Here is a 26,839-nt window from a genome sequence, read left to right as displayed (position 1 = left end):
GTACAAGTAAAAGATTTCATTTTTAACTATTTGGTGTCATACAAAATGGACAATAATGCAATGATTTAATAAAAATAAATTTGAAAAAACGACATTAAAGATAATGTCGGTTAAAAAAAATTAAAGACATCTTTAATGTCGGTGGAAAAATGACATTAAAGATGTATCATAAGTGACATTAAAGACATATTTAATGTCGGTTATCCACCGACATTAAAGATGAACCGACATTAAAGGCCTTCAATAACACCTTCAAAGATGTCGGTTTATAACCGACATTGAAGGCCTTTAATGTCGGTTTATAACCGACATTAAAGATGTCTTTAATGTCGATTATAAACCGACATTGAAGCCCAACCGACATTAAAGCCCTTTAATAACGCTCGCAAAGATGTCGGTCGCCAAGTGACATTAAAGGCCAGATTTCTTGTAGTGTAACGAATATTTATTAGTTCGGTTTAAAAGGGTTTAGCCAGTTAATCTCGGATCGTTGGAGCCCATGATCTATAGGTCCATTAGGTTCCCCTGCTAGCTTATATGGAATTAACTTAGAACAATATGTTGGAATAATTCAAATTGTTTGAATTAGGTAAAGAGAGAAATTGACAAATATATGTGATAAAGTCATCAGTTATAGAGTTTTATGTTTAAATGTGATTTAGATATTAAGAATATGAATACAGATTCATATTTGGAAGCTTGAAATTGATGAAAATGGTCAAAATTGTAAAAAGTCAAGACGTTGACTTTTGACTTTAAAAAGTCAAATTTTGACGCGCTTTATATTCAAATGTGATTTGAATTTTGAAAAAATGAATGTGGATTCATGCTCGGGAGTTCAAAATTAGTCAAGACGAGTAAAATGGTAAAAAGTCAAAATGTTGACTTTTAACTTGAAAAGGTCTAACTTTGACTTTGACTTGAAAGGTCAAATAACCATATTGCCCTTAAACTAAAGTTAGTGGAAAAATTCAATATGTTGTTGGATAGTCCCACTAAAATTTAGTAGGATAGGTGGCTACATGAGATGTAATTGAATGGATGAAAGCCCTTGCACAGCTGAAGTATTACAGAACCATAATTCAATTTTAATTGAAACCTAAAAATACCAATACATTGGTAAAAACTAATTTATTAATTATGGCTAAGCATGCTTTCAAGAAATAAAATACAGAGAATGAATAACTTACGATCGTTGACGTCTCTGTATCTACAAAACTCTAAATTGGGAGACACCACCACTTGGAAACGTTCCTATTCTCTGGGTTATTTGGTTTGTGAGAACCAAAAAATTAGAGAAGGAAATTTTCAGAGAAGTATTTCTTTCAGAGAGAATTGGAGCATATATCGAATCTCATAACTCTTCTTCAATTTTGTTACATAGAAACTTCCCTCTTCTTCAGACGAAAGAAGTGGAAAGTTGAGAGAAAAAATGGTAAGGTGGGAAAACTACCAACGTTCCCTATTAATTTAATAAATTAATATTAATATTAAATTAAATAATTAATTAAATCGTATTTAATTAATATTTCATTTAAATTATATTTAAATGAATATCTCTCGCATAACCTATAGTTTTAATTTAATTAATTTAATTTAATTAATTTAATTTAATCAAATTAAACTAAACTATTAATTAATTCTCCAATTAATTACTTTCTAAATTACATATCTTATATTTAATTTAATCTAAATTTTAATCATATTCATATATAAATTTTTGTCATAATCTATAGTTTTAATATGTATTATATACACATTAAATTAATATTTGAACTCATTCAAATATTTTATTGTCTCATAAATTAATTTTGAATCATATCCAAAATTAAATTTATATAATAAAAGTTAATTAAAATATAAACTTTATATTATCATATATCACCATATATTATATTAATTCTCAAAGTAAATTTGAATATTTCAAATTACAACCCATACAATTAAATCTCATTACCCTTTACGAGCTAAGAAGAGGACTTTATAGACCTACAGATCAGAAGCTAGAACAATGTGAGATTAATTGCCTAAACACATTAACTACATTAATTAATATTCGTTAACTATGTATACACTCTACTAAAGACTCACAGCTGAACTCTTCTCACTATAGATATATTTATGTATCTACGAATATAGGCTAATACTAGTAAGTTAGTCCTTCACAAGCGTTCGTAACACCACTTAGGTCAAATTACCATTTTACCCCTTGGTTACTTCTAATCCTTAAATACCAGTGCTCCTCTAATGAACAACCTGTTTATGGTCCAACCACTAAACAGAAATCCCTCTCGTACCATAAAGAGGGTAGGGCCCTTTGTTCAAGTCCCAGAGACACCATTTAAGGAAACACTTATCTACTTACCATAAAGTCGGGAAGGAGTGAATTTCATCTTATGTGATTAAGTTCCCAGCTCTCCACTCGATCTTGTCTCCAAAATGATAAGCATATTGAGTCGGCAATCTGGCCACTCTCACCCATACAAATCAAAGGACAATCCCTCGCGAACAGGAGTTCATAATACACTCAGAATTAAGATTAAGCTACCTATATCATCCTAATGAAATAGAAACTCAACTAGTTAACGGAGTTACATCTAGTGATTATTATTTCGTGATTCAATCTTATGCAAACTCATTGCATAAGATACCCTCACTCGCATATCGTCTACGTGAACGCGTTGGATCAATGCATTTGTATCAAATATAAAGTGAGTCGTATCCATAGTGTTACTAGGATAGAGTATCCAGCCTTAACCCTATACTATAGACTCTTTAAGCTGATCTTGAACATTAATACCCTAATGTCTCTACATACTGTTCAAGACTCATCAAATAGCTTAGGATGTTAGTTTATTGGATTTAGGTTATTAAGACTAAACTAATAATATAATCAATAACACTTACTGAAATTATAAAAAGAAAACACTTTATTAATAACAGTCAATATATTATATTTACTATCTAAGAGTTTTAGGACATAAAACCCAACAGTAAACACCTAGCCTACTAAATTCAACTAATGGTTAGTGGATTATTAGGTGTTGAGATTTAAGAAACTAGTTACATGAAATTTTGCATGTAATTAGTCTATTTAAAAGGTACTTGTCAATTTGAAGATTCTTTTTGCCATTTTGTAATTTTGAATTACAAAATAAACCTAAAACTATTTTTCTCTCTCAAGTCTCAACGCTAAATTAATCCTCATTTTTTCCATCTATCTCTCCCTTAATTCCTTCACTTAACTGGTCTCCTAACCTGGTTCTAAGTTAGAGAATAACGAGTCAACTCCAGTGGTAGTCTTGGCTTCAAGTTCATAAGAAGATTGCAAGGATCGGAAGGCTTCGAAGGTACATATTCGATCGACCCTAATTTCGTTTAATTAGAGGTAGTTTATGCATGTTAGTCTCTAAATTAGTATAGATGCAATTAGAGTAATTTTTCAATCTGTGTTTCCAGTGCCCATATTAGACATTCCTTTGAGACGCAAACCTTATCTCTTTGGAAAGCTAAACTTTTTAATTACTTGACTATTTTTTTCTCTTTTTAGGAAGCAACAGACATTTACTTTCCTTAGCGAGTGGTGAAGTCATCTCAATAGGACACCTACTTCCTTACCTCATTCCCTTGGGCGTAGGTACTTCTCTCTGTTTTACTATGCTAAACGCATGTATCCAGCTCAAGCTTCTTCCTTGCTAGTTATTCTTATTACGTAGCTTACCTTCACGTGATAAAATTTAAACTTAAGAATTTCTCTTCGGTCGCCTTTTCTTTTTTCGCATCCTTTCTCATGAGATGTCTCATACTTGCACTTATCCGAAATAACTTTTCAGTAAGGATCCTTTTCAACAAGACTTCCTTTCTCCAGATCAGGGCCCCACAACCTGTCATGCCCGCCCCGTATGCATCCTTGAAACTCGCTAAGCAGTGTGCAATGCGACATTAAGCAGCCTCGATGCCTCAAGTGAAACGCCAAAACACTCACTTAAGTCACTATACTTAAACTTAAACTTTAACACAACAAGCAGTGAAAAAACAACAAACTTCATAACACAGTTAATAATCAAACCACTTCCTTAACTAACTTAAAACCATGCATTCCAATTTTACACTTTACTTGCTTTCTTAATACAAGAACTATAAAATAAACTTAAATTCTTTCAACAGCTTCCAAACTTTAAATGCCTTGCCTGTTCACCTTGCTTTCTTAACCTAGTCTCAACACTTGATACTCATGGAGAGGAAAACTTAGCACTTAAGTCAAATACTTATTGAGTGATACTTTTGAAAATCTTTTGGGGAATACATTTCAACCAACAAATTCATTTTCATAACATAATAGGCTTCAACACCTCATTTCATAAAATCACACAAGACACACATTAGTCTCTATTCATTCCTTTCCATTAAGAACATGAGTCATTCCCACGCATAGATTACTATGATGACCGCATCATCATCAGCATCTCTTAAGATTTCACTTATTCATTTCTTGTTGCTCAGGCCACTAACATAACCACATTGGTTAGCCTTTTACGCCATGTGCTCCGCTCAACCCATGGTTATGTTGACTCATTATGTGCAGATAATTAGCTAACTCATTCATAGAAATAAAACTAATGGTTTACTCACAATCATAGCATACAATCATCAACATAAAAACATAATTTGGAACTCATAACTTTACCTTCATTATGCTTTACAAAATCAATACTCAACATGTCATCTTTACTTGTCTTAAGCTTATTAGAGTGAATGTTGTCCTTTCAACATGCTTTGTCCTCACTCACATGCATCCTAGGAAAATTTCTAGTAAATCACCCAACATAGAATTGCTCCAAGCTAAGCACACTTAATTTTGGAGTTATTATGAACAAGCCACCGAAAAGGAAGGTGTACCTTGTTGGAATAGGTAGTAATTTTTAATTTTTTCAAGTCTTTCTTAACCTTACTTTCATGTCCTCAGGATCTCTCTCATTCAGATGTGATACTGGTGCATTCATGTCCCTCTCCTAAACTTAGGGCGTTATATGTCCACCAGCTTCTGCTTGGTTCGTCTCGAAACCACATCTTATTGGGAGAGGTTTCACTTTAATGCCAATTGTAACAACCCAACTTTTTATACTAAGCTGAGGTTATTACTATTAAAATAAACGAAGTTTTTTGTACCTAAAATAAAAGAGAGAAAACCAAAGTTCTTAATAAATAGTTTCAAATGCTCATTCATAAATCATAATTTGAAAAATAGAAATGAATACTAGAAAATTTAATTCTAGTTTGGGCCTTACCAAACTTCTAGAGAAAAATAACATAGAAATGAATCATGAGTTCGATAAATTCAAAGAAAAATACTAAAAATTCAAATATTGTAAACATAGAAGCGGAAGCATAAAGTTTTCCCCTATGGCAAGTTGTGGTCACTTCTTGTCATTCGCCAGCTTTCCTCTACCCCTACCGCTGCCTGAAAAATTAAACATAGAAAAAGTGAATATAAACATATACTCAATAAGGGACCCACTACTAGTCTCGCTATGTTTCTATAAACTTCCCGTTAGGGCCCCAAGGAAGTATCCAAAACTATCGTGCTCCTGAACATGCGCAATCTAGTGATCCCATAGGAACACATCTGGTCTTTTGGTGAACCTAAAGGAACGCCTAAGACATCGGGCTATAAGTGACCCCATCAGACCACTCATAAAATATGCCATGAAAGACTGGTGGTCCCTTTGAACTCACACATTCATAAATATGTGAAAAGGTAGTGATCTCGAGGGACACCTATGTAGGTATGACCCTAATAGACAAAGTTAACAAAACACCTGACCACATTATGTAGCATATCATATCATAACATTGCATTAATATCAATCATTGTGCATCCTTATCATGTGATTAATATATCATGCATCATAACATATCAATCATTCATATCAATCATCGATAGCAATCATCAACATCAGTCATTCACATCAATAATTCATATATGTCCTCAACATCAACACATTATGCATCTTAGCTACATCATGCATTACAATAAATACATGCAAGCTCTTAATTTTATTTTTGAGGTCTATTAGTAGAATCTCTTACCTGAGAGATTAGCTAACAAATAATTCTTAGTTGACAGTCAAAGTTTCCAATGAACCAATCCTAAACAGCAAGGGAACACAATAACTAAATTAATAATTTAATAATTGGCTATTGACCCAAAATCACCTCAAATCAACTTACTCAAAGTTGAGGTTAAATTCCAATTCAACCTTGATTAGGAAAATCCTACAACGCAAGTCTCCCAATTAAAATTTAGCCAAACAAACCTTCACGCAAAAATAATCCAACTTAAATCTAATATTAATTTATTTTAAGCCAAGAATTACCACTTGATCAAAAAACCAAAACTAACTAAGATTTACCAAAACTTGCTCAAAATAGGTGGGAAGAGGACAAAATATTGTTGACGGCTCGGCTAAGTAAGAGATGGCTCACGCAACTCAAGAATAGAGAGGGACGACTCTGAATGGGAAACGGCTTGGGTGGCTTGGATTCGCTAAGAGGCAGATAGCATCTTACAAATGAGAAGGTCAGCTTGAATTAACACTTGATTAATTGAGGGATCGCAACGGTGACGCAAAATGGTGGGACTTCACACGAATGCTTGAACGAAGCCTGGATCTCCAACTACGACTGCACGTGATAGAAAATATCTGACGAAAAATATAGAAACCTTGCGGACGAAGGAAGACGATGATGCCACTTCTTGTGGACGAAGAAATTTCTCAATTTCCAAAAATATCTCAACTAACACCAATAATTCCAACATAAATAACTTAAACCAAGATAATTAAATTTAAAATTATCTTAATGTTTGGCGCATTACAATCTTCCCTCCTTTGAGAAACTTTCGTCCTCGAAAGTTCTAATCCTCGAACAGCTAGGGATACTAGGCTCTAACGTCATCTTCTCTTTCCCAGGTGGCCTCTTCAACATTATGGTTTCGTCAAAGGACTTTAACTAGTGCAATACCTCTGCTACAAAGTAGCTTAACTTCCATTGCCAAAATCTCAACTTGTTGCTCCTCATAACTCAAAATCTCATTAGTTTGCAATGGCTCAAAGTCAAATATATGTTGAATCTGCTACATACAGCATAGAGACATGGAATAAATACATCATGAACTACAGAAAATGATGGAGGTAAAGCCAAATAGTAAGCTACGGGTCAATCCGCTCAAGTATCTCAAATGACCCTACCAAAAAGGGACTCAACCTTCCCCTCTTCTCAAATCTCAGAACACCCTTCATTGGTGTTACCTTCACAAAAACCATGTCCCCTATATCAAACTCAAAATCCCTATGTCGTACATCATCGTAACTCTTCTGTCTGCTCTGTGCTATCAACATACAGGCTCTAATCTTCTGTGTAGCTTCATTAGTGGTATGAACTAGCTTAGGGCCTAACATTTTCTATTTACCAACCTGACCCTAACAAAAAGGGGATCTACAATACTTACTATACATAGCTTCAAATGGTGTCATGTCAATGGTATCCTGATAGCTGTTATTGTAAGCGAACTTCATCAAATGCAAATAGGAGTCCTAACTCCTTGAAAACTCTAGCTCTCAAACTCACATCATACCCTCAAAATTTTGGTTCAACCACTCTATTTGACAATCAATCTGAGAGTGAAAGGCTTTACTGAAATCTAATCTCGTGTCCAAGACAGTCTAAAGTCTTTTCCAAAACTTAGAAGTGAAACGAGCATATCTGTTAAAAACGATCAATACGAGCACTCCATATAGTCTCACTATCTCGATCATATAAAACTATGCCCACTTACTGGCAGTATAAGTGGATTTTCCTAGGATGAAATGTGCTGACTTTTTTAGCCTGCCAACAAAAACCCAAATCACTATATAATCTTCTTGGGCAGATTCGTAATGAAGGCCATAGACACATTCTCCCATTTCCACTTTGGCACACTCAAAGGTTACAACAAACCTGTTGGCTTATGTCTCAATGATTTCATCTGCTAGCACACCAAACATTTACTAACAAAGTCTACCATTTCTCTCTTCATATTTCGCATCCAGTAAACTCGCTTCAGGTCTTGGTACATCTTTGTACTGCCTGAATGCATAAAAAATGGGGAACTATGAGCCTTAGTCAATAATTTTATCTTAACGCTAGTGTCTGCTGGCACATATAATCGTCTCTCAAACATAAGTCTGTCACAAGAGGATATGGAGAACTCTTCATCTTGTCCTGCTTCTACTAGGCGATGCTTCTCAACAAATGCCCCTCTAACTTGTAGCTTTTAAGAATATGGATTATGATACTCTGCCATAAGAGAAAATATAGTGTTCCACTAGGTGATAGTCCATATCAGACTTGGTAAGTGTTGGAGTTCATTATGAGGGTTTTGCTTAAATCTCTTTTAGTTTCTGAAGTATAAGGGTTTTTTGTTGAATAGATGGTTTTGGGTATAGTTGGTGTATTTTCCATGTGAATAGCTCTGATACTAGAATAAGGTTTGGAAGGTTTGGACTTTTGTGTGACTAATTTATTATCTTCCTTACTAAATACAAAACCTTGCTCACTATTCTGTAGGCCAGAGAGAAGAGCAACAAATAAGAAGATTACAAATACTTAACCTAAGATTTGAGAGGTAGCTGGTGGAGAGAAATGATAATAAGTAAAAAGATTTCAACAGTAAACTCAATAGACATAAAACAAAATAGAATTATGACTTAACAGACCATAGAATTGACCACTGCAATCAATCGCTGATTTGTGCCTCCGTTATTATCAATTATTACACTTCAAAAGACTTCAATAGTGATTGCTTTCACTGTTATCTTTTTTCCCTTCTCTTGATCCTTATTTGAAGTTGTTTTTCATCTTGCAAATCTAATATTTTGCGGGCTTCATTGAATGCTTTTCTGAGTAAAGCTCCATTTGCAGATATATCAACCAAAGCTTGAGTTTTTGTTTAATCCTCAATAAAAAGTTTCCATTTGAATGGAATGTGGCATGCTACGCAGACACCCTTTGCAGTATTCTCTTAAATCTTTCTCAGGCATCTTAATGAATTTGGAGAATGTACCATTGTAGTTGCTCTATTGACACTTTAGAAATTACATGAGTTACAACATCCGAGCGGTACTTCAGATGTGAATATGGATCCTCTTAAGCATTTCCACCAAATTGTTCGTTAGTTGTCACTATCTAGAACACAATTGATTTAATTTCAAACCTTTATGCAGAAATCTCAGGTCTCACTATGTCAGGATTGAAATTACATATATTTGGTGCAGCATAATCTCAAATAGCACTTTCTCTAACATATACCATTAATATATAGTTCCTTTCATTTAGGATATTATCAACTTTAGGTTACCTTTGAGTATTTTAGTTTTTTCCTTGCTTCTGCACGTTATTTTCTACTTAATTCATATTCCATCTATTTCTTCTCGCTTTTCTTTTTTGGTGATATGCTTGATCTACTTTTGGGTCTAATACAGGAGGCGTATTGTTTAATGTGATGCATACAAGAGACATATTTTTTCCAACTCAATGTTGTGTACTTCCATTTGCTCAAAAGCTTCTGAGCGTTTTTATTATCCCTATAAAAACTAATCTATATCTGCACTTTAGGGGATGTTTGAGCCCCAAATTAACAAGAAATGGAGTGGGCTAGCCCACTTCTTATTTGGGGCCCAGATTATGGAACCCTATGATTAGGGTTTCCATAATCCCCCAAATCCCTTTCTCACTCCCCTCTCATTTTTTCGTAATACGCCCCTAAAATCCACATAATTCTCCCCAAAAAATTAGCATAATCTCTTCCATTCTCCATCCCATCCTTCTCGTCTTCTTCTTTTTTTTCCATCCCTTCTTCGTTTTTCTCCATATCTTAGCAATGCAATGTTTCCTTTTCGTTTTCCTCATTGAATCTTTGATCTTCGTCGTGAAATTTTTTTTCGTTTTTCTCTTCGAATCTCAAATCTTCGTCCTTCGTTTCGTTGATGGCTTCATTTCTACACGTTGCCTCTAAAATCCTTCTCCTTCCCCTCTTTACTTTCGTTGAATGAATGGGCTTCAACCTTGCCTCTAAAAACCTTCCTTGCATGTTTGAAGAGGATTCTCGGTGAACATGCAAAGATTTCTTCCTTGCCACTCGAACTTTCCCTTTGTTGCTCTTGCATGTGTACCAAAATGTCTGTGAATAGAGAGATGCTACATTAGGAGAATGGTAAAGGCATTGGCGGTCTGAGCACGATAGGGTTGGAGGTTCTTCTCAGTTTGATTCCAAAACCTTATAGTCAATGATAAAGTCTAAATTTGAAATTTCACAACTCTTTTCCATATTTGTGTGTTAATTTTTCATGTCGAACGTTTTCCATTTTCTTATGTGATTTGTTCTGGAAAGACATGAAGAAAAATATTTTTTTTATTTTTTTATATTGTTATGATCTCTGCTGAAGTTTTTTACTTTACTCATATTTTTTTCCTTTGCTCGTGCTTCTATTTAAGCTCATGTTTGTCTTAATTTTTTTTTCCTTTGCCCTTACATTTTTTTCCTTTGCTCATGATTCTGATTATGCAACAATACTTTGGCCAAATATGTGTTCATTTTTTTTCCATTTGCTCATTTTTTTTCCTTTCCTCATGATTCTGTTTTATGTTCATTGTTACTCCTTTACTCATTTTTTTCCTTTGCTTATGATTATGATTATGTTGATCCTTGTTCACACTATGTTCATTTCTCTTCCTTTACTCATATTTTTTTTTCATTTTCTTATAATTATCATAATCCTTTACATAGACATGTTCATACCTTTCTGTGCATATTTTAAAACCATTCTCTTCAGACCTATTCTTTACTTATGGTATTAGGTCTCATGTACTACTTTTGACTGTCATTTCCCTTTTTTCTTTTGATATGGGATTGACCGTCATTTCCTTCTTTACTTCTGATATGGGATTGACTGTCATTTCCTTCTTTGCTTCTGTTATGGGTTGTCAACTGTGGATGTCATATCTCTTGTTTCTTGGGATTTTGTAGTTCTGTACTAATCAAAATCTTCATTGCATCATTAATTACTCTCATCCCTCTACTATAAATATGTTGTCTCATTTTCATTCTATTTCATCTTTACTCGTTTTTCAACATACAACTTAACTTTGTTTAGTATTTTTACTATTCTTCATTCACATGGCTAATTAATTGGATGTCCATATTCACTTCATCTTCTACAACCCATTCATTCTGTCCATGTTTAATTGTATTTACATTTTGAGTTAATGTGCTCCATGATCTGTTTGTTGTTATCCCTTGCTTTGTTTGTTACTGCTTCCATTTCAATGCATCTTTAAACAAAAAATTTGTTCCTGTCCATTTTGTTTGTTATTGATTCTGGTCAATTTGACCTTCAAACACACAATATAATGTTGTCCATGTTCTTTGTTGTTGTCCCTCTAATCTGTTTGTTACGGTTTCCATTTTAATGCATCTTTAAAAAACAAAGTCGTTCCTTTCCATGTTGTTTGTTACTGCTTTCTTTGCATTACATGTTTGAACACATTTTCTCCTACATGAACTTCAATTTCGAATTATTGAACGAATTTCAATCCACTAAGGCTCCCTTTATCCCCTACTTTCATTACTTGTCGTCTCTTATTTGGTCCTTCACTGTTTTATTGTGTTATGATATCGTATGGTCTATTTTGGTTATAGAATTGGTATGTCATCTCAATTTTTCTTTTCCTTTTTCTATCCAACTTGGATTCATCTAACTTTACTTTTGTTGTTCATCTTTTCAAGACGTGCCAGTTCATAATTTTCTTTTCTGAGGTATTAAGGTTCCTTTGTATTGCAATTTTCAATGTTTGAATGATATTTATTTTACTATATTCTAATAGTTCATCATATTTTTCACAAACAATTGTTGTCCCAAACGTTGTATGTGGAATTGGTATTATTTTTTTTCAATTAATATATTGGTATGATTTTCTTATGCATATGGTATTCTCCATTGCAATACTTTCTTCAATGTAGAATTTAGAAATGTTAACTTCACAATTTCATTTCAAAGTCTTTCTTAGGAATACCAACTATATAGAATTAACTTAGGAAAACACATCCACACATATGATTGTGACGCACAATTTCCTCAAATAATAATAAGTTACGAATAATAAATGCATAAATCTATAGGTTGCAAAATTTGAATTAGGATCAATGATTAGTTAGAAAAAAATAATTAAAAATAAATTTTACAAAATATGTAAAGCAGTTTATACTTTTTCAAAAATTTCCAAATGTTAATTACAATTTCAATTTAATTTGGATTCAAATTTGAACATATGAAAAAATTTCATATCATTTGTATTTTCAAATTGAAAAAAAATAACGAATTATGAAAAGAAATTGGGTAGGAGAGTGAGAAATAGAAGAGCAAAAGAGGGAGTTGAAAAGACTAACTTCTTTTTTCACAATAGAGGAGAGAACGAAAGAGAACCATATTTTTTTTCAAAACAGAATAGAAATATGACCATAATTTTTTGCAAGACAAAATAGACATATGAGAAGTATTTTCGATTTTCCAAAATGAAAGAGAGAGACAAACATATTGTTACACAACTTATACTCTTTTTTATAATTGTTTGTCAACAAAATTAGTTTCGTTTTTCAAATTCGTCATACTTTCAGCCTTAGGCATATAGTTCTATATTTGTTTGTTAAAAATTGTTAACTTAGAAACTCACATAAATTGTTTAAACTATGTCATATTAGGTGTGGTTATTAGGTTTGAAGTTTTTTTTTTAAAAGAAAACTATTTTTTTAAAACTGATATAACGTTTCCAAATCGCTCATGTTAGGTTAAGTGTACAGTCGTCAATTTTTTCATGTTTCAAAATTAAGGAAGTTATATATTTTTTTTTTTGTAAAACTAATTAACGTAAGTAATCACTTAACGAAACATGTAATTGAACAAGTTATTGGTCTTGATCTTGCAATGGATCCACAAGACATTGATAACATACTAACTGTGTTCACAACCTCCCGATGCCAGTTACTAATGACGTTGAAGTTATTAGTAAACGACCACAAGAGGATACAACATACACCCTTGGACACTAGACATAGAATTAGGCAGTTGATGTACTTTTGCCTAATCCATAAGTCCAACCTAGTCTGTCGTCAAAGTACTAGAATGAACAAAAGATGTTTTTCCATTCTATGTCATCCACTTAAGACGACCGGTGCATTAGCGTCAACGGGAGTCATAGATATCGAGGAGATAGTTGCCATGTTCCTCCACATTCTAGCACATGATATGAAGAATTGAATGATTCAAAGGAAGTTCATGCGGTTTGGTAAGACAATTTTGCAGCATTTCAACATAGTCTTATTGGCAGTTCTACGCTTACATGACTAGTTGTTGGAAAAATTGTAGCCAGTGAGGAACACATGTATATATCCCAAATGAAGTGGTTTGAGGTAGGCTATTTTATCTGTGGTCAGTAGTTGGATGTGTCCCATTTATGGTTTGTAAATTTACGATTTTCCTAAAATGCAAAATTGTCTTGGTGTATTAGATGGCACGTACTTAAAGGTAAACGTGACAACAGCTGATCGTCCGAGATATAGGACAGGAAAGGGAAAAGTTGCCACAAATGTCCTGGGTGTATGTGATACGAAAGGTGATTTCATGTCGATTCATGCTCCTTAGAGATGCTATTTTAAGATCTAACGAACTAAAGTTTGATATCCAAACAGAATATTACAACTTATGCGATACTGGGTACCCCAACGCTGAGGGTTTTCTGGCTCTATACAGAGGACAAAGATACCACCTACAAGGGTGTCGTGGTAAGAGTAATACACCTACAATAACACAAGAGTTCTTCATTATGAAACATTCTTCTACACGGAATGTGATTTAAAGAGCATTTGATCTGTTAAAGGGTTGCTGGACAATCCTACAAGGAAAGTCATACTATCCAATCGAAGTCTAATGTCACACGATAATGGCTTGTTTTCTATTACACAACCTCATCAACAAAGAGATGATTAACGCTAAAAATGACAGAGGATTATGATGAGGGTGATTCGACGTATGCCACAATTGCAGGTGACGACATTCACTATATTAAGACCTCAAATGTGTGGAGTCAATGGAGGGATGATCTGGCCACAGAAATGTTCAATGAATGAGAGTTATGTAATCAGTAGTACCCTTACGATTGTTTGCCTTCTGTAAATGGCTAGGATATTTTTTTATTCGGGCACGAATGGTAGATAATAATGAACAGTTTACTATGTTGCATACTTTATGCCTCATATTACTCACTTCATTAAAATGTATACGTATATTTACTAGTATGGAATGTTCTTCTCGAGCCCTTAAAAACATCTAGATGAAAGAGGAAAAATCCAAACTAGTCGAGTACTTGGTGGAGTTGATCTTCGTCGGTGGCTTGAATTCGAATAACAGTACCTTTAGACTTGGGTTCCTGGCACAACTCCAACGAATGATGACATAGAAGCTGCTAGGCTGAAACATCTAGGCCGTTGCATAAATGTGAGGCCCAGCGTGCAGTGGGTTTGATTGAAACGATGAATAATTCCAGTATTTCATCGTTGAGTGCGATGTGTTTAACAATTGAGTGAAGGTATATATCTTTTGTCGATCGTTATTCGTTTATTATTGTAACTGAAAACTAATATATATATATATATAAGCAAACATTTGCATAAAGTCATCCTGTCGCCAAGGGTCTCCTCAACGAATCGTTTTCCTATTACAATGACATGTCCTACGTTTTCATAAAAGATCATGCTACAGGAACATGCATAAAGACCTTTGTTGATGTCAGGTCAAATGTGCCAAGAGGGTTTGAGGGATTTTCCACTGACGATGCTAAGGATCCGGACATCCCTATGATGTATAGTCAAGGACTCGACATGTCACTCGATCAGGTCATTAAAACATGACCAGATCGATTGAGTGAAGGGATGAATGCTTCAAGAGGAACCAAGAGAGAAGCGAGTAGGACAAATGGCTGAAACTGTTGACATCATTCGTAATGCAATGGACTTTGCAAATGACCAGTTGAAGGTCATTCCAAAATGGTCGAACACACAACGTCAAGTAGAGGATGAGTACATCACAGAATGCATGAACCAATTGCAAGATATCCTTGAACTGAGTAGTCGCGATAGAGTATGGATTATACGAATCATAATACGCAGTTGATGTGACTTGACAAAGCTACAATCAACACTGACATGACCAGAATAATAGAAGTTTCCCGTCGAAAGTAGTCTATATAAAGCCTCCTTCTATACCAAGTAACTTGGTCTGGTCTAAATGGACCAACACCTAGAGAGCTCTATTAGAACCTGCAGAAAGGACTAGCCTTTCCGCCTTCTGTAAAAGTTCATCCTCTTCTCCGATCAATCTTGTGAGTGAGAGCTTAGAGAGAAAACTAGATAAAAATCCACCATTTTCTTTCCCCTAACTTGTAACACTTTCATCTCTTTACTTTCCATTTTTATATTTCATTGTAATGTATATATTGTATAGTGGTCCAAGGACTACATTCTTTAATACATTGCAAGTTTATTCCCTTTCAATCTATCATGTCTTTACTATTCATCTATCAAAGTGTTATAAGTAATTTAAGCTTATGATAAGTTCTTAATAAGAAGTATAACTTATCAGGTTTATCGCATTAGTTAAGCTATATTCCATCGCTTGGCCATCGTTTGTCACCAACTACTTGAGAGAGTAAGTAGCAAAGACATAGCTAACGCGCGCAAGAAAGAGTTAGAGACAATTCCAACTTGGCTATTAAATGTCCATCATTTATGTCCCGAAAGGAGAACAAGTGTGGTGACTTGGCATTGAGAGGTTGTTACCCTTAAAAGAGAGGTAATATGAGCTTTATAAGTAACAACTTCTAGATAGCTATCGCTTAACTAAGCTTTATCATTTGTATTCTGAGAGGCGAGCAAGTGTGGCGTCTAAGGCACTAAGAGGTGCTCGCCTTAATTAAAAGTTGGTTAACTGATCTTTATTGCATTGAGTACTATCATATAGTTTAATCGCTTACAACGTGGAGATCTTCCTTCACGCTTTCTTAACACAAGTTAGTTCACTTTCCACTCTTGTCCCTCTTCTTGCCGTCTTTTACAAAATCTATAGTGTAGATATTAGATTTAACACTTAGTCATAATTTTACTTTATACGGTATAGTGTTTACATACCGCCTAGATGAGAAGTAAGCCTTATAGCTAAGGTTTGATAAGAATTCCTTGAATTCGACCCTGGACTTCCTAGGAAACCTATTCTTTTGCTTATGCTTGGGCAAGCAATAGGAAAACTTATACTACATGTTTATTGTTTGGAGATCAGCAACACATTGGTAGCAACACTTGAAGCTTAGTGCGATATAATTATGAACACATGAACACCACAACATGAAAAAAAAAAAAAAAAGCAACGTCGTAACATATATATGCATGTAAAAAAAAGATTAGTCAAAAAGCAAGATTGAGCCTAAATTTATTAAATGAATATCATAATTCAAAATATTTAATAAAATCAATTTAAGAAAAATGTGTATTTCATGTACAGTATATATGTAGAGAAAAAAAAAGAGTAGTGAAAAACTCATATTGTAATAGTCTCCGCCTCGGACACAAGTTATAATAACACATATTATCATAATTTACACACCAAACATAAGTTATAATAACACATACTATAATAGTCTACACCTTAAACACAGACTGTAATAGTCTGCACCCTAAATGCAGACTATCAAAATAGACTATAATAGTATGCACTCCAAACACATATTATAATAACACATATTATAATAGTCTACACCCCAAACACAGACTATTATAAACCACCTAGACTATTATAAGTCACTCCTTCCCAAATGTCCCTTATTTGTTTTGATTATTTTCATAGATTTACTTCTTCCAAAGGTTCATTTGCTACTATTTAATCACAATAGGCTAGATAGAGACAAATAATTTTTAAGTAAATAAGTTTAAAAGAAAAAAAGATGCCCATAAGTATTCGGGAAACATTTAATTTTTACAGCAAGTATCTTTATTTGTCGAACACATGAGAAATTTCAAGTCCTAATGATTAAGCTTCGATACCAATTTATTATGGGATCAAAGAATAAAGAACATAAAAAATGTAAAGCAGTAGAGAAAATCAATCGAGATTCATTTGATTCACTAAAAGTGTGTTAATTACTACCCACTAGTAGATGGAGAACATTTTATCATTAGAGATGAATTCAGAAAATATGGCATATTTCTCTAAATGCTATGGTACTAAAAATGTAAATAACGGATATATGACAAATACCTAACTAATTTAGGTAGTTTAAAGAGTCAAATATCAATTTCATAACATTCCAACATTAGAATTTGAATTTAAAACTTTAACAAAGGCAATATAGGGATGAAAACATAATGTAAACCAATTAAACATTAACTTCTAGATTGAAACTATTCACAGATTTATAGAGATTTTGTTTTCTTTTTTCTTTTTTAATAAAAAGGCTAGACGACAAATAAAAATTCATGATTAGAAGATTATTGTTCCATAGAAAAACAAGAAACAAAAGAAAATAAATGAGAAACAAAAAGATAAGAAATTTGCAAAAAGGAACAAAAATTATTCGGAATTTGCAAATCTTATCCATTCGGCATCTTTAGTGAGTATTCACAATTTTAGAAAATTAAATAAATGATTAACAAAGCTAGATTGTTTTTAGAGATGTTAAAAATTAACAAGGTGAACATCTAAAAAGAATGTAAAATAACAAAGATGGTAATAGTAATAGTATAGTATAATTGATCTTTCATCATCTCCTATATAAGTTTCGGCTCGATACCAATTTAGATTTGTGACTATCTTAAGTTTTGAGGTGTGTGGTACGGTCAAACACTACATCAATATTAAAAATATTGTCGAGCAAGTATACGTAGAGCTCATAACATTTATTTTGATAAAAATCGCATAACTCAACGTTAATTAACACGAGGCTTGAACCTCTATCTTCAATTGTGGTATTAAAAACAACTTTAAAGTAATTTACAGGTTTTTTTAGAATAATAGAAAAAGAGTTTTTTCAAAAATAGCACAAAAAGTGAAAATATTTGTATCCCATAGAACAATTTTAAAAAAGAAAAAACTCATAAGCCCACAACGCAAAATAACAAAAATATCCCGCAATTAATCGACCACACATGCGCGCAAAAAACTTGGTACATAATCGTTCATGTATTGGTACACGCTCATTCAGATTTTTGTAAAAAATCATGGTATATGATTTTGTACCAAATCTAAACGATCTTATATAAAATCTAATTAAATGATGTTGTACCCAATCTAAACGATCTTGGTACACGATCTGGTATTGAATCTAAATAATCTTAAACCAAATTTAAACGATTTTGTACCAAATCCAAACGATCTTATACCAAGATTATTTAGATATTGGTACAAGATCGTTTAGATCTTGTACTAAGAAGAAAAAAAAGAAGATGAGAGATGACGAAGAAGTAAGAAATTATGGAAGAGGAAATCAAGAAATTATAGAAGGAGAAGTAATAATAAGAAAAAATTAATAATACGAAGAAGAGAAAGAAATTACAAAGAAAATGAATAAATCGCACAGAAGAAGAAGAAGATATGACAAATCGTCCGCAATTTTCAAAGACAAATCTGAAATTTATGAAAATACAATGGTGGCTTCATGGGTTTTAATTTTTTGTTACACTGATGATAAGTATTTTTCGGTCTTGTTACATTTATGTAAATTATCCAAAAAATATACTATTTACACTCTATGGAAAAAAAACACTTAAAAACAAAAACTCATTACGATTGATTTTGCCATTAAGTATAAATATTTTGTCCACTTTTATCTGCTTTTATAATTCTCCTTATTTTTTCAAAACTCAAAATTTGTGATACAATTATGTTTTTTAAATTATACTCGCAAATGTCAAATATGAGGGTATATTATTTTCCAAAAGAAATAATTTTATTACACTTAAATTTCATTAAAAACTTAAAATTAATAAAAAAGAAATAGCTTCCATGTTAGATGGAAATAGCTTCCATGTTAGATGTATTCACTTATTATTTGTTTGGATTATTTAAGAAAAAAATATTTAAAAAAGTTAATTTTCATAAATATAATAAAACACTAAAATATTTACAGTCTGTGTAATAAAATCAAAAAGCCAAGAAAGCTAGTAAAATAATTTCATAAATTCTAGAATTGCTCATAATATTGCGGACGATTCGTCACTTCTCTTTCTTCTTCTTTTTCTTTGCAATTTATTCATCTTCTCTTCCAATTCTTTAACTCCTTTTCCAGATTTTCTTTCTTTCCTCATATTTTCTTTCTTTCTTCCAGCTGCAAGAAATTGTTGGAGTTAATAATAAAAATAATGAATTGTAGGCAATGATAGTTATTTATTCTTCTTAGATAGACAAAGATAATGGAATATCACAATATTTACATTTTGCTTTTGGCTTTTTTTCCCCTCCTCATATATTTTTCTTCCTCACTTTCATCTGATGTTTCATTATCTTGTTCTTCATCTTCAGCTACTTCTTCTTCTTCTTGTCCATCTTTATCTTCATTTGTCTAAATGTAACAAAAAACAAATGCCTATTTTGTCAAAATGATCGTGCAAAAAAATGTAAACAATCGTGTAAAAACTTGAACGATCATTTACTATTGTCAACACGATCGTTTAGAACGACCAACACGATCTTTTAGATTTGAAGAATTTTTCCATCGTTTTAAAAAAACTACACAATTGTGTGGATATGATTTAAACGATCGCTTACGATGTCAACACGATCGTTTAGATTGGTCAACATGATCGTTTAGATTTGAAGCCTTTTTTCCATTGTTTAAAAAGAACTATACGATCGTGTGGATATGATCTACATGATCACTTATGATAATCAACACGGTCATTTAGTATAGTCAACACGATCATTTAGATTTGAAGCCCTTTTCCCATCATTTAAAAAGAATTACATGATCGTGTGGGTATGATCTAAACAATTGCTTACCATAATCAACACAACCATTTAGCGTGGTCAACACAATCGTTTGGATGTGAAGCATTTTTCCATCGTTAAAAAAAACTACACGATCGTGTTGATACTACCTATACAATCGTGTATTTTTTTCCTTCACGAGCGCGTATCGTGATCGTTTAAAAGAAGAATTGAACGCGTGTGTGTGGTCGATTAATCGCGAATTGACTGGGGCATTTTTTATATTTCCCATTGTAGGCCTGTGAGCTTTTTCTGTTTTCGAAATTGTTCTATATACTGAAGTAAATATTTTTCCAGTTTGTTATATTTTTTAAAAAATCCATAAAAAAGAACTCATTTTGATCTATTTGAACTTCTTTGATAAAAATTATTTAAAATACACTTAAGAAAATATTTTAAGTGGTTGTCAAACACTCAAATCAAATCTTGTCTAAAATAACTTAAAATTAAACACTTGAAAATATATTTCAAACAAGAACTCTTGAAATCAATTTTTTATGACTTTACCCTATTATTAAATATGACACTTTTTTTCGACGGGACTAAAAGCACTCCAAAGTAATAACATAGCAAATGTTCCTATAGAAGCTAAGTATTTTGATCAAGTGGTTTTTTAAGTGTGATACAAACATTTGAATAAGTGATGAAATTTTTTTAAAGTAGTTAGATTTTAGAAAATTCAAAGTTGTGTTAGGTAATGAACTAAAATATATGGGTCTAGGACCTCTCAAACTGTGTTTTTTTTTAAATAAAAAAGGAGGGTTTAATAGGTAGGAGTGTAAAGAACGGGTTGGGTTGGGTTGGGTTGAGAATGGTGAGAATGGTTGAAAGACATTCTCAACCCAACCCATATTTTCAAGTTGGTTGGGTTGGCAACCCGTTTTCTACAGTTCATGATGTATTCCATGTCTCTATGTTGATGAAGTATGTAGCGGACCCGACACATGTAGTTGACTTTGAGCCATTGCACGTTAATGAGAACTTGAGTTACGAGGAGCAACTCGTTGAGATTTTGGCAAGAGATGTCAAGATGCTTCGTAATAGAGGAATTGCACTGGTCAAGGTTCTTTGGCGAAACCACGGAGCTAAAGAGGCCACATGGGAGAGAGAGGCTGACATGAGAGTCGTGTACCTTGAACTGTACAAGGATTAGAACTTTCGAAGCCGAAAGTTTCTCAAAGGAGGGAAGATTGTAACATCCTAAAGTAAGTAATTTCAAGTTTAATTATCCTAAGTTAAATTTTGGCAATTTTGAAATTATTTTTGGGTGTTATATGATTTAAATTGTGGAAATCCTTGATACTCTATACCAAGCTTTGATATAATCTTGGTATGAGAAGGATTGAGGAACAAAAGGTTTTGAAAGAGATTTTTCTGTAAAAATTCCTTGATTCCAATGAGTTGGATTGATTGCTTTAAAAATTTTGAATTTTGAATAAGCAATTTTTGAAGGATCGTTTTTGTCTGGAATATGAGTTATTTCTATAGACTTTGTGTCTACTAAAATAAACTTATAAAATTTTCATATTTTTCTAAGGTCTTCAGGAAGAAAATTAAAGTCCTCTGGAAAGATTTTTGAAACTGTCTCTTCTAAAGTGAGACTTTGATATTCGGGTTCTATGATAGGATCATAAACAACGATAGACTTTTGAAAATAAGATTTTATTTCGGGTCTTGGCACAAACCGTTTATCGGGGGTGACAGCCTGAGAATAAGTTGTAGGAGGAGTAGAAGACTTCCTATTGGATGAAGGAGAGGCAGGAGGCTTCATTTGAACGACTCCGCCAAAAGGACGGATAAATTTGGCCGAAGGCCTAGGTGGAGTTGATGACTCCATGGGAAACCCAATCCGTATGCCGGACGATCTTGATCTGGATCAGGTTACTATGGTAAACCCTAAATCCATTGCATATTGATCTGCACTCATAGGTGAGGGTGCAGAATTAGAAGAAGAAGAAGATAGGCGATTGCCCTTTGAAGAGGTAGAGTTTCTTCTTCCTCTAGCACTTCCTTTTTCCGAACTCATTTTTCTTTCGAGAGAGTTTTTAGAAAGGAGAGAAATTTTTGGAGTTTTTAGAAAGGAGAGAAATTTTTGGAGTTAGAAACTCCCTTGATAGATAATCAGCTAAAGGGTTTTGTTCTCCTTTTATAGGCGCAACTTCAAAATCAAAACAAGACAGTATGGCTTGCCATCTGACAAAAAAATGTTTTGAGACAACATTTTTTACATCTTTTTTTAATACAAATTTTGAGGCTCTCGAATCAGTTTTGATAATGAATTTTTTATTAATTAATTCACCTTGAAATTTTTGAACACAAAGAACTATTGCAAGTAATTCCTTTTTTACTGTTGAGTAATTTTTTTGTGTGTCATTCCAAATTCCTGAATGAAATTGGATTATTAATTCGGTCTTATCTAGACACTGTTTTAAGATTTATCCATATCCGATATCAGAGGCATCAGTTTCCACGATAAGATTTGCTTTTGAATTAATTAAACTGAGGCAAGGGATTGATTTGACTAAAGACTTAAATTTTTGAACAGTTTGGGTATGATTGTCAGACCACGGTTTTGGATTTTTCTTTAGCCTTTGGTACAATGGTTTACAAATAAGCCTAATGTTTTGAATAAAATCAAATACATAATTTAGACAGCCTAAAAACCTTTGAAGTTGGGTTTTATCTAAGATTTGATCAGAAAAATTTGAAGCAAACTCAACTGATCTCTAAATGGACTTAATTTTACTTAGATGGATTTCAAAGCCCAAAAATCTTATTTTTGTTTCAAATAATTTAACTTTTGGTAGAAAGACTACCAAACCATTTCTTTTTATAATATCTATAAAAATATTGATATGCTTGAAATGTTTTTCTATGCTTGGAGAAAAAACTAAAACATCATCAATATAAACAATTGTAAAATCTTGAAAATTATTAAAAATATCATTCATAATTTTTTGAAATTCAGATGGTGCATTTTTTAACCCAAAAGGCATCATATTTCATTCGTATTGTCCGAACGGAACATTAAAAGTCGTTTTATATTTATCTTTTTCGGAAATTTGAATTTGCCAAAATCCAGATTTCATATCAAATTTTGAAAATATTTTTGCATTTGCAATTCTTTTGAGTAAATCTTGTTTATTAAGAATTGAATATCTAATCCATTCCAAAACTTTATTTAAAGGTTTGTAGTTGATTACTAACTTTGGAACTTCACGCTCTTTTTCGGCGGCATTGTCAACATAAAAGGCGGCATATGACCATGGACTTTTTGAAGGTTTTATTAGATTTTTATCTAATAAGTCTTGAATTTCTTTCTTGCAATGTGTTAGTAAGTCTAAAATCATTTGAATGGGTCTAGCCTTTGTTGGGATATCCGATTCTTTAAACTCTTTTGAATATGGAAGATTAACAATATGTTTTTTCTTTCCCAAAATGCATTTGGTAAATTGGAACAATTTTTTTTTCAATTTTTAATTGAATTTATTTTATTCTATTTTGTATTGAAAATCCTTTCAAATTTTCTTCAATTCTTTTGTAATCAATTTCTTCTTTTAGAAAACTAATTTGTTTTTGTTTTCTTTTTATTTGCTCACTTCTCAAAAACATTAATTTCTAAAAGTTTACGAGGTAAAATTGGAGTGATAAATTCAAAAATTAATTCTCCTCCAAATTTTTTTGTTACTAAATCTTTTCCTGTTATTGTTAAAGGATATAATTCTGTAATAAAAGGTGTTCCAAGAATTAATTCTTAGCGAAGATTTTTAACTAAAAGAAAAGATGTTTTGAAACAATGTTCTTTATTACAAACATGTATTTTTGAAAGTTTAAATTTAATATTTAATCTTTTTCCATTTGCTTCGGTAAGAACCTATGTGGTTTTTTTAAAATATTTTATAGGAATTAAACCTTCTTGAATACAATTTTGATCGAGTCTATTAATGCCTTTAAAGTAATTTTGAAATCTTCAATTTTAATGTAATTAGACAAAACTGACATATTAATGTTTAACATATATGACAAGGTAAAATAAACTAGAAAAATAAAATAAGTACTATAATACTCGTATAAAATAAATTCTACGAAATTATAAATAAATATTCTAATGAATCACAAAACGCTAAAAGAGAAAGAAAAATTAATTAGGAGAAAGAGAAAAAAAAAACACCTTAAATGAATCATGAACTATCCCAAACTTTAGGCACTAAAAAATTTATATATGGATGAATTGCATCTAGCATATGAGTTGAAAAAATGGACTAGAATGATAATGTATCAAAATGGTAACGATCAAAATTTAAATAATGATGACTTTGTGTGTTTTCCCATAAAACATCAACTTGTCATCTAGCTTTTAATTAAAAATTAAAATATTAAATTATTAAAAGTGATTGTCTTATTTGACATTTTAGTTATTTAAATATAGAAATTACTTGACCATTCTTTTAAGGAATTAACCAAATCCGAGAAATATATATATATTTTTTAATTCATAAACTAAAAACCGACTTATTTAAAAGTTTAGGAACGAAAATAGATAAACAAAATTAAATTTTAATCATTTATTAAAGGGAAACTTACATATATGTAACAAAATACCAAATTATTTATGGCCCGTGTAACAAAACCCATAAAATTAGCTATTTTTTAAATATTCCAAGTTTGGTCTTCCATCATTTTCTCTTCTTCGCGATGAAATCGTCTTCTTCCTCTTGCGATTTCTTTCATCTTCTTCCTCATGTGATTTCTTTCAACGTATTTCTTCTTTTCCTCTTTTTTTTTCTGCGATTTCTTTCCATATGCTTTCTTATTTTTCAATTTTTTTTATGTCGTTAAATCTTTCTATCATCTTTCTTCTTTTCTGATTTTGCGATTTCTTTCAATCGTCTTTTCTTCTTTTTTTATTCTTTTTACGCCGTTTAATACTTGCATCCTCTTTCTTTTTTTCTAATTCTTTTTTATGTCGTTTAATATTTCCATCGTCTTTCTTCTTTTCTTTTTTTTTCGCTGTGATTTCTTTATATCGTTTTTTTTTTCTTTTCCTCTTCTTTTTTTATGTCGTTTAAATTTGGATAACCAATTTAAACGATCGTGTACAAAAATCATTTAAATTGGAGTAGCCAAATCTAAACGATCGTGTAGACAAATCTAAACGAACGTATAAAAAAATAAATGATCGTGTAGCAAAAGAATTTTAAAAGATCGCTTAGGCAAATCTAAACAATCATGTAGATAAATCTAAACGATCACGTAGATAAATCTAAACGATCATATAAAAAAAATAAACGATCTTGTAGCAAAAGAATTTAAAATAATCGTTTAGCCAAATCTAAACGATCGTGTAACCAAATTTAAACGTAATTGAATTAAACGATCGTGTAACAAAATTAAACAATAGAATTGAAAAAATAAATTGTAGCCGATAGTGTACCAAACAATAGCCAAATCCAAATCTAAACGATCAAATCTAAACGATCGTATAACCAAATTTAAACGTAACCAAATTAAATGATCGTGTAACAAAATTAAACGAGAGAATTGAAAAATAAATTGTAGTCATATATAAATGATCGTGTACCAAACAATAGCCAAATCTAAACTATCGCAAAAATATTATGTGTGCGTTATTGACGGCGTAGTTGACGGAGCATTTTTTGTATTTTACACAGTAGGCCTCTGGACTTTTTTCATTTTCGAAATTGTTCTATATAGTGTAAATACTTTGCCGTTACTTTATATTTTTTTTGAAAAGACTCCTTTATTAAATATATATTAAAGTACAGACTATATAAAATTAAAAATGAAGAAAATTAAACCAATGATAAGCTTGGAACTAGTCATGGCATATTATTTAATATTTATATTTCTATAAGAATAGATCAACAAATGCAAACCAACTAATACCAAAATAATGAATTTATTTGTATTATTTAATATTGAATTATATCCATATAGCTTCATTTCTATCAAAATCATTAACCAATTAAATGCTTCCAAACCACATTATCTTTTCCATTTTTCTTAGGTAAATTCCTTCTTAATTAAATATTCCACCCGTCCTATCTATATGTTATGTAGCTCTACAAACTCCAACTACCCAACTTCTTTTTTATATTTATTTATTTATTTATTTTGATCCCACCACTAATATATGCAAATAGGTTTGCCAAACACACTATGGTGCATGTTGGTTTTGTCTTTACGATGGAACTTTTGTTTTATTTTGTGGGGTTCCACAGACTTGTAGTATATGGTAAAATCCAAAATGTATACATACCCAATCCCTTCTTCTTAGTAACTAAAAAATATATATAATTAATTATCTTGCTTCAATTATAACTTTGTTTCTGAAAGGAAAAAAAAAGGTTTGCAAAAGGTTTTAAAGGGTTAAGAAACTACTATTAAATAAATAAATAAAAAAAAAAACAAAAAAACTAGCATGCATGTTATTTTTGTGAAACAGGGATGTTGCTTTGTAGGCACGTGTAAAATTACTACTGTACCCTCTGCAAAAATAATAAAAAATATCACCTGTATATTTATCAATCCAAATATATTTTTAAGCGTAACAATAGAATTTAAAGTTTAAGGTAGGATTTGAGGACGATCTTTACATTTTCATTATGTCGTTACATCTTCTATTTGTCTTTTTAGGGATAAGTGTCATCTAAAAATACGAATTTAAATAGCATCATCTAACAATCAAGACATAT

General features: G+C 31.9%; 1 protein-coding gene across 1 annotated transcript; it reads right to left on the bottom strand.

The window, feature by feature from the left end:
• Positions 1-6,643: 6,643 nt before the first annotated feature.
• LOC107991586 (uncharacterized) lies at positions 6,644-7,460 on the bottom strand. The gene is made up of 3 exons (XM_017046730.1): positions 7,251-7,460; positions 7,024-7,132; positions 6,644-6,798 (listed from the first exon to the last, which is right to left on the bottom strand). The coding sequence occupies exons 1-3, from the start codon at positions 7,458-7,460 to the stop codon at positions 6,644-6,646; spliced, it is 474 nt and encodes a 157-aa protein (XP_016902219.1).
• Positions 7,461-26,839: the final 19,379 nt, after the last annotated feature.

The sequence above is a fragment of the Cucumis melo genome, chromosome 1 (genome assembly GCF_025177605.1).
Source record: "Cucumis melo cultivar AY chromosome 1, USDA_Cmelo_AY_1.0, whole genome shotgun sequence".
NCBI lineage: Eukaryota > Viridiplantae > Streptophyta > Magnoliopsida > Cucurbitales > Cucurbitaceae > Cucumis > Cucumis melo.
Note: the sequence above shows the minus strand (reverse complement) of the source record. Positions and strands in the feature narration are given on the sequence as shown.